Source organism: Phaseolus vulgaris, chromosome 1, assembly GCF_000499845.2.
Source record: "Phaseolus vulgaris cultivar G19833 chromosome 1, P. vulgaris v2.0, whole genome shotgun sequence".
In the NCBI taxonomy this organism is placed as follows: domain Eukaryota; kingdom Viridiplantae; phylum Streptophyta; class Magnoliopsida; order Fabales; family Fabaceae; genus Phaseolus; species Phaseolus vulgaris.
Window position 1 is genome coordinate 30044111 of NC_023759.2, and position 9681 is coordinate 30053791.

The window sequence follows — 9681 nt, forward strand, 5'->3', positions numbered from 1 at the left end:
CCATCTCCCAAACTCCTCTAATATTTTTTTTTAGGAAACACAAGTAAAATTGGTAGGATAGTCTAAAACTATATCACAATAAAAAAAGTATCAAACTAACGAAGCAAAGTGCCCACACAAACGAGGGTCACTCATTGAAAGAAAGTGTGTAAAAGAGTGTGAAGGAGATGACATTGAGGAAGGGCTCTCTTCTTAATGCTCATTTGATTTAATAATCTAAAAACCTCGATTATAACATACCTTTTTAATTTTATTTATATACTCTTTTTTTTAATTTCTTACTTAATTTCTTATCTTTTTAAATTTTTCTATTTATTTTTAAATTTAATTTAATTCAATTATATTATTTTTATTCTTTATGTATTTAAAATATCTAATATTTATTTATCAAAATTTAACAGAAGCTTGGTCTAAAATTTCTGAAAAATTAGCTTTTTCAGGAAATATTTAATGACCATTTTATTACATATATCCAACGGTCTGCAATGTAGCTGGAAAACATCCGTCGGTGTTGGCAGAGGAATGAGGAACTGGATAATATTTTTTCTCAATTCCCTTAAAATAGAAAGTCAAGCACAATTCTTTAAAAGCAGAGAAAATCCTCTCACGCTGTATTTGAAACTATTTTTTCACTTAAAATATAGCAAAAAGTATATCGTTTCAATTTATTTTTGTAATTGTTAATATACTTTTTTATTAGCATTAATTTTAGAAACATCTTAAAATAATTATTATAAAAGTCAGCAGTCTTATCATATATAACCATTGAATGCATTTTTTTTACAATGTCAATGTGACCTAATTAAATTTACTTATTTTTTTTTTTTGTAAAAACAACTATTGAGTATAAAGAAAGGTCATAGAAGTTAATTTTATAATCTGGTTTTCATAACGAATAACTTATTAAACTACATCTTATGTATCAATGTCTGAAATTAAACAACTCCAATTTGGCACAGAAATGAATGTTGATGTTGGGCAGAATCTGATTGTGAGGCAGTTTTTTGAGCGCAAGAAAACAAGAAACCTGCGATGCCGAGAACCTTTTAACAGCCACAAACCAATAAAAGCAAAATGCCAGCATGCAACGTAACAACCTGACCACAACCTATTTTTCTGTTCATGTCAGGTGTCACGTCGTGATAGGGCCACGCACGAAGCAAGAAACGGTTACAGTTTAAGGTTGTTAGTTAAAATACTAAATTAACACGTTTCATATAAAATAAAATACTATAGTATTTGTGTGGGAAAAAGATGCCAAGTGTCGATGTGGGAGTGGTGGAGCGGCAAAAATAGCGACGTTGGAGAAGGAAAAAGAGAAGAACAAAGTTAAAAAGAGGAAAAGGTTGAAAAGGTGAGAGAAGGGGTTTGTTCTCAGAAGCGGGGAATATTAACGTTGGGAGTGGGAGTGGGAGTGGGAGTGAAAGTGGAGTTTTATTTCGATATTACTCCGGCGACGGTTTGATTCTCTCGCGCTCCCGTTGCTTCTCGATTCCCTGAATGCCTTCACAGTGTTCAGGGTATGTTCTATATGTATATAGCTTCCACAACCATTTTAAACCATCACATACCCTTCATACAATCATTTACCTGGATTCATATGCTTTCAACAACAAACACTATACGTGTTTTCTCTTTCAATCATCCATCTCACGCTCTTTTTTACATACTATTTATTTCTACAAATATATTTTCTCTTTCAAAAATATGGTATATTGGCATCACGTTATAGATCAAGTGATGATTGGGAGATGTGATTTTTGACGGTATGTGTTTCGTGATTTTGATTTATATTAGGGAAGGATTGGATGAGGTCATGATCTATGGTTTTGAAAATGATGGCAGTTTTTGTGTGCTGAGGGGGCGAGGGATGAATTTTGTTTGTGTTATTGACATGGGTTATGAATTTCGTTTGAGCTTTCTTGCTTACACTTTTCTGGTTGTGAATTTGCAGGTTATTAGGGATTCAAGAAAAAAAATGTGCAGAGTTAGCCTGCTTTTCTGCTAATTTGTTATCCAGTATTTAAGCGATGAGTCCAGCATTTGAAATTTTCCCATAAATTAAGCCAATACACAGTAAGAAATTTTGTTGCTTTTTAATTCATCAATAATTTGTTACAATCAGGCTCCCTTTCATGCATAGATTCTTTGCCAATGTTTTATTTGTCATTTTCATAACAAAATTTTCATCTAGTTTATCTTCTTCATTTCTTGTTCCATCAATGCTACGTGCATGGGAATCCAAATTTGCATTGCGTGCAAGAATTTTGTTTGTCTTGCATGACATCTATAGTTTAAGATTAATACATTCTCAGCCATATTTCAATGATTTTTATACAGATAACTGATTAGAAATCATTCCAAGCATAACTTTTAAATAGTTATTATAAAATTGTATGATGATTGAAGCATGTAAGGGAAGAATCTTGCTTTGGGTCTGGTGGCATTTTGATCCTGTGAGAGGAAAGAGGAATGAGTTTTAGATTTGTTTGTGATGAACCTGCAGACATCGTCTTCAGAAAATTACTTTGAGGGTGTTTGGTGAGAAGAAGTATCCCTTGGAATGCACAGCAGCAGCCATTCTCAAAATCTGAATGAGATTTATAAAAATGGCTGTGACTATTGACAGACATCAGGGGTTTGGGCCCTTTAGCCGATCCCAGAGATGCAAACTCCAATCCTATGGTCACCTTGATCCGAACGTTCTTGAACTTAGCCAAACTGGTGGTACTCTTTCACACTCCTTTGAACTAGCATTTCAAGCCGATAATATTCACCGCAGTTTCTCCACTCCATGCCTCCCCCTAACCACACTGCTAGGGGAAGAGCTCACTTATTACCCTCCAAGGATTGAGATTGTTCGTGGAAGTGGAGCTCCAGTACATGCTCTAGTTGTTGAGGTTGCCATAGCTTTGGCCTCAGGTGTCCAACCAGTACCCATCCCAAGTGGCCTAGGAGGTGCCTATTCTTTCCGCAACCAAAATGGCATCAATATTGCTGTAGCAAAGCCAGTAGATGAAGAACCTTTCGCCTTGAACAACCCAAAAGGGTTAGGGGGTCAAATGCTGGGCCAACCTGGCCTAAAGAAATCGATTCGCATTGGTGAAACTGGTATGCGAGAGTTAGCTGCTTATGTTCTTGATCATGGAGGCCTTGCTGCTGTGCCTCCTACAGCTTTAGTCAAGTTCTCTCATGCTGCATTCTTTGTCAATTCTAATGCAGCAGCAGCAGCATCAACTGTTCCTTCTCACATGCCTAAAGTTGCCTCTCTCCAACGCTTTGTTGGTCATGGTTTTGATGCAGGAGAGTTGGGTCCTTCTTTCTTCTCAGTTGCTTCAGTCCACCACATTGGGATCCTTGACATTAGGATCATGAACCTTGATAGACATGCAGGGAATATGCTTGTGATGAAGCATGACCGTAATGATGCTAGTTATGGTGGTATGGTTGCTGAACTTGTTCCCATTGACCATGGCTTTTGCCTCCCTGAGTGGCTGGATGATCCATATTTTGAGTGGCTGCATTGGCCACAAGCCTCTATTCCTTTCTCTGACTATGAACTTGAGTATATTTCAAAACTTGATCCTTTTAAAGATGCAGAGGTTTTAAGAGCTGACATTCCTTTACTGAGGGAGTCCGCAATACGTGTTCTTATTGTTTGCACCATTTTGTTGAAGCAAGCTGCTGCTGCTGGCCTTTGCCTTGCTGAAATAGGCCAAATGATGACTAGGAAATTTAGTGGTGGTCAAGAGTTACCAAGTGAAATGGAAAACATCTGCTTAAAAGTCAAGTGTTGCATCCCTCGTGATTCCCACAGCGAAAACTGCAAAGAAAAAACTGAAGGAGGGTCAAAATGTGAAGATGGTGACATTTCCTTCGGTGACCTGAACCAAGGCGAATGGGAAGCGTTTTTGGAGGTTTATGGTGAGCTTTTGCGTAGTGTTTTTGAAGACAAGAAGTGCAAAAGCAAAAGTTGGAACATCATGGAAGTTACAGAACTTTAGGATAGGTTGCCAAAGCAAGAGACCAGTTACTGTCGCTTGTAGTTGTACATTAACGCCAACATATTCATAGTGTAGGTTTCAACTCATTCCCTTCTGCAACTTTCTTTATCTTTTTTCCTCACTTGTCAACTAGGCTGTATCCTATTTCACCTGTGATTATGTAATTATTTTTGTATTTTTATTTTCGTCATTCAAAATGTAATCCCCAAGCATTGGTTATATTGGTCCTTCCCAGTATAATGGCGAATGTCGCTTGCTTATGTAACTGTTGCGCCCTTCAATTTTATAAGTACAAAAAATAATAAAAAATATAATTAATATTACTATTTTAATTATTCAGCTTGTTTTTTTTTTATTATTTAAATGCATGCATGCTTCACGTCTTACTTCACTTTAAATAAATCAGTACCGAGTCTGAGTACTGCGAAGAAAGAATGTAGGTATGATTATTATAAGTTTATATCCGAGTAAATATATGATTTTTGGTTCAGATCATAAGGATCTTGAACATTTTATATTAATTTTGCTAATTTTTTCATTAGAGGTTAAGATGTCACTATAACTGCCTATGTTTCAAGGTTAAAATTTGAGAAAATGAATTTTGATTTATGACAACTTTGGATTTGGAAAATAGTTTAAGGTATTTTATCACGAATACAAAATACTCATGTAAATTAATGAGAAAGATTTCTTTTATATAATTGACTATTTATCCACTTCCCTCTTTCACAGTTTTACATTCTTTATAATGACTATGTATTATACTTTATAATAAATAAATAAATTTTATTTTTTTTTCTAAATTAAGACAACAATCCACACTACAAGAAATATTCCTTTTAGCATGGCCAAAAACGGACAATAGGTGCAGTAAACGGATGAAAAATATAATTAGCGTAGACTTAGCATCAACTTAAATTTGGCAGCTAATATGCTCGACGTAAAATAGTGGAGGTTGGGCTGGACACTTTTTTGCATAGGCCTAGCCTACATTTTGTCCACATTTTATATTATTTATTAAAAAAAGCGTGGGCTAAGCCTACTCATGTGCCACACAATTTTTATCCATCAGTGAGCTTAGCCTTAGCACTAGTCACGCAAAAATTATATTTATATTCTAAGTGGGGGCTTAGCCTACACACAAGCCTTCGCATTGGTCACACAAAAATTATAAAAGCGGGGGCCTAGCCGTCACACAAAAATTATAAAAGCGGGGCTTAGCCTACACACAAGCCTTCGCATTGGTCACACAAAAATTATAAAAGCGGGGGCTTAGCCTACACTTAACCCACACAATTTTGAAGTATACGTAGCAACCACACAATTTTGAAACAACTTAGCCTACACATGTTTTTGGACTTTAGAGTAATATTTTAAAATATAAAATTCTTTTTCATCTGACAACTTTAATCACACTAACTTTTATTTTATTTTTTATAAAAAATAATATTTTCTCTTAGGAAAAATTAATTATTGTTTAAATAATATATAAGTGTTATTATATTTTTTTTAATGTAAAACTAGTTGCTTACTATTTTCTTTATAAAAAGTTCTCAGTAATTCCTTTTATTTATTTTTTATTAAACCATTTTAAAAATTAGAAGTTAACATTTCAAAAACTATCAATAAAGTGAAACGAACTATTCAAGTAGAAAAAAACTAAAAATGAGTTGACATCCTATAAACATATCCTGGTTAAAATATGATTTTCCCTCAAACATTAGTGAAGGTATAATTTGAATTACATGCATAGTATTGAGAAAATCCAAAAAAAAGAAAAATGTTGAGTGGCTTAACGTGGAAACAAAGAGCACCTTTTGATTTGTTATATTTTGTAGAATACACGTATCCATAGGAAATTGGAATACTTTTGGGTTAGAGTAACACAATAACAATTTGTATCTCAAACATGACCTTTCCAGCAATGTGTATTTATCAATGCAAAAATAAAACCCACTATATATACTCATGGTTTTGTAGGAATAAAAAGTGAAAGAATTAGCCATTGGTTAGTTTATATACCATCAAAACACTACTTGTCCTCGTTTGGAGACTCCGCAAGTGAAGGATCATTCCCAGCAACACACACCCTCTTGTAGATCTCTCTGCATGGAACCATATGACTAATCTTCAAGTTGAAACATGGCATATAATAAGAAAACAACCACCCTCTCACCATAATTCACTTCACCTTTACAAAATCCATACATTAAAAACGAAAAACACCATGCGATCTTCTCAGCCCCCCAAACACAAAAACTTGTGGTAAACCATGTAAATGAAACCAGATACTCTCTCCTACTCATTCATACAATTTTCAGACAAACACTTAAATATAACTTAATGTTGACAGGTATGGTTAGGTATTGTGAGGAATGACAGAATGATGCATGTCTTTGAATGAAGAAAAAGCACAATAGGCTTTCCGCAGGACATTATTTTGATTCACTAACTCACTTTACTTTTATAATGTGCAAGTTCCAAAACTTTCAAATTCCAAAGCACCAAAATGAGAGTATCCAAGACCAAAGGTCCTTTGGTCATCATATACCCTTTGCTATTGTACCTTCAAGATAATGTTTTCCTAAAGACCAATGATATTTCCTTTTAAGTTATATATACGTACCTCACAAAATTGCAATGGTGAACAATATAGTATGGAACCAACTTTCCAAAACAGAAAAAGGAGAACCATGAAGCTCTACGCATGATCCTTTTTCCCTTGCTTATATCACAAAGTTTCACTGCATAAACACACTCACTCATCACAATACTGCCAAGAAGATAAAAACATGCAGACGCAAGTATGCATGCAATGCGAATAATTCATAAATGACTCAACCTCTATACTTCTGGTTTAAGAATTTACAAACCAAACTTAAGAAATGTTTTAAGAAAACTTACAAAATGAACTCAAGGCAGAGGTTGATCATCAAAGTTCCGAGCATAGTGAGGGTGAACCTGACTTGTGCTTGTTGAGGTGTCACCCTGTTGTCGCTCCATCATCATGGTTAATTTTTGCTCCATGAACTTTATTCTATCCTCCAACATTGCACACTTTTGATTTGCTTGAGCAGCTATTTGAGTTGCTTGATCGACTCTTTCATTTGCTTGCATCACTTGTTGATGAAGTACAAAATTGACCTGAAGGGCTTACCACTGGAGGAATCTTATAAGTGATTTTTGAAGGAGTTGAAGTCTTTATGTGTTTAAGAGAGTCACCCGCTAACCTGTAAGCATAAACAATATGTATAAAATTCATTTTGCATAAACAATTGTCTTGGGCATTATGAAGAAACAAAAATAAAAATATATTTATTTTAATGAAAACATAAAATAACGTTTAACACAAATTATTAAAACAATTAAAAGTATTTAATATATTAAATATTTCTTATTTAGTAATGTGTTTAAAATATTCATTAACAAATAACCTTCAAATAATTAAAATATTTATTAAAATATATTGAATGCGGTTATGATCATGAGAAAATATATTAAATATTCTGTAACTAGTATTTTTCTAGACATTTCTTAATACGTTTGTTACTTTTTAGAATAAGAATAAATAAAATAAAGTGCTTTTTGTTTTTTAACTTTCTTTTTGTGTGGATTCTGATATCCTTGACTTCAAGTCAAGAACTAAAGATTGAGTCTGTGATCACATACTTAAATAGAAGAAGTTGGAAGATATGAATGAACTATTTTATTTAAATAAACTTAACTTTGACAAGGAAGCTTTCTGCACACCAAACTTTTCTTATCGAAAGGAAAGTGAGCAAAGACTGGGAGTTGTTGGAAAATTCATTTCACTTTGTTAATTTGAATGATGATTAAGCAAAAAGTTTATGTTGGAAGTCCTAAAGATGTGGCATATATGCAATGGAGGTAACATCACAAGTCCTAAGCTTTCTGAACACACACAGTATGTTACCATTGTGAGACAACATTTACAATCAGTATAACCTTCCCAGTGAAATCATTCAGACTCACATCATTTCTACGGATGTCCTGTAAATATAGTTCACAGCATAAACAAATATAAATTATCAAAGAAAAACTTCTTCCAAGCAGTTAAATACTAACCACAGATCAACAATAACAACAAAATCAACAATATAACCAGACTTGTCCCAACATAACCTCATACTGTCATGTCCTATCTAGTACTCTTCCTATAGAAAATTTAAAAGAAAAAACAAATATATATACTATTCGTTGTCAAAAGAAATAGATTGGCTTACCTCAATTTTGTTTTTATCCTTGCATAATTCTATTTATGACTTGTTGACATTCTTTATGCTTTGCTCGGTCTTTGATTTTAAATCAGCTTCCACGACTCCAACAGGTTTTGTCACCTTGAAAAAACAGCATGGAAATGAAACACTAAGCAGCTATTAGACATAACAAATCTCCTAATACCTGTCTTAGGGTGCATAATAGAACTTCAGAAGGCATATTAGTAGGTATATACACAATATTTGTTTCAAAGTTCAAACAGCTTTCCCAATTCATCAAGGATAACCATTATTGAAGTGGACATACTGGTTTTTTTGCTAACACTGCTTCTGCACTATAGCTTAGTTAGTAAACCATTGATGTTTGTATTGTAATCAACAAGTTAATAACAATAACTTTGAAATTAATAACAATAACTTCGAAATTAATGGTAAAAAATACCCAAAACAACAAGTTAGATGCTATTAGAAATTTGAAAAAGAAAACTCTAGTTTTGTTACTATTACAAAATACCTTAGGTTCTTGAGCACTAAAGAGCAGATAAAAGGCTCACAAAATGAAAACTATAGAACAATGCAGTTGTACTTTTTGTTCCTTTTTTTTTCTACTCTTTCTTCTATTTTATTTTCCATCATGAAGAATACGCTTTTGGAGAAGCCAAGGTTCTTTTATTTTTTGGAAGTGACCGAGGAAAGTGACCATGAAGATGATTTCTATGTTGAGTCTGGTGTTGGAAGTGGGTTTGGTGAAGGATACAGTGGAGAGCAGGGTTATGAGAATGAGAAGCAAGTGGCTCCTTAGTATCCTAGTGGATATGGGTTGGAAGTTGTGGACATTTGTGAAACCTAGCCTAATCTTATTCAACTTCAAACACAGGATGCAACATCAAACACAGAATAAAATTCAGCACTAACCTTCTATCACCAGGTTGGTTTCCTCTGATGTCAGGTATCACAAGCGTTGCCCCCAGACTTCTAGCAACAATCATCGGATATTATCAGCAAACACAATCTGAAATCGAGAAGTTAGGGTTACTGCGAAAGATTAAGAAAGGAGAAGGGAAACTCATTGTGAGTACAATCGCTCAATCGCTCTCGCTCGCTCAATCGCTCTCGCTCGCTCAATCACTCTCGCTCCATCGCTCTCGCTCCATCGCTCAATCGCTCTCGCTCAAATGCTCATGATCCACTGCTCAATCACGTTCACGGTCACGTTCAATCACGTTCCAAATGCTCAAATGCTCCACTGCTCAATCACGTTCCAAATGCTCAAATGCTCCACTACTAAGTTGCTCAAATGCTCCACTACTAAGTTGCTCAAATGCTTAAACTTTTGAATGAGTTTAAGCCCCCAAAAATGGAACCGTAGTTGGGTATTTTGACTTTCACAAATTTTTTATTTAAATTTAATTTTAAAATTGTAGCGGGGGCTAAACCTT

The 9681-nt window shown here is 34.3% G+C and overlaps 1 protein-coding gene and 1 long non-coding RNA gene across 4 annotated transcripts; one reads left to right on the forward strand and one right to left on the reverse strand.

Moving 5' to 3' along the window:
• The first annotated feature begins 1344 nt into the window (after positions 1-1344).
• On the forward strand, positions 1345-4336 carry LOC137813887 (phosphatidylinositol 4-kinase gamma 1-like). 2 transcript variants are annotated; one of them, XM_068616354.1, is made up of 4 exons: positions 1357-1520; positions 1955-2076; positions 2507-3111; positions 3223-4336. In XM_068616354.1, the coding sequence occupies exons 3-4, from the start codon at positions 2595-2597 to the stop codon at positions 4002-4004; spliced, it is 1299 nt and encodes a 432-aa protein (XP_068472455.1). In that variant the 5' UTR covers positions 1357-1520; positions 1955-2076; positions 2507-2594; the 3' UTR covers positions 4005-4336. The 2 variants fall into 2 exon arrangements, with proteins under 2 accessions (XP_068472454.1, XP_068472455.1); XM_068616353.1 differs by having other exon boundaries at positions 1345-1520; positions 2507-4336.
• A 1757-nt stretch (positions 4337-6093) lies between these two features.
• On the reverse strand, positions 6094-9341 carry LOC137816138 (uncharacterized). Of its 2 annotated transcripts, XR_011081765.1 has the most exons (5): positions 9158-9341; positions 8249-8362; positions 7939-8015; positions 7162-7234; positions 6094-6109 (listed from the first exon to the last, which is right to left on the reverse strand). It is a non-coding gene; the product is annotated as an uncharacterized lncRNA (long non-coding RNA). The 2 variants fall into 2 exon arrangements; XR_011081766.1 differs by lacking the exon at positions 7939-8015 and having other exon boundaries at positions 9158-9330.
• Between the last annotated feature and the right edge of the window lie 340 nt (positions 9342-9681).

What these genes read in the sequence shown, in the direction of transcription:
- LOC137813887 (XM_068616353.1), top strand. Translation starts at nt 2,595, where the DNA reads ATGAGATTTATAAAAATGGCTGTGACTATTGACAGACATCAGGGGTTT.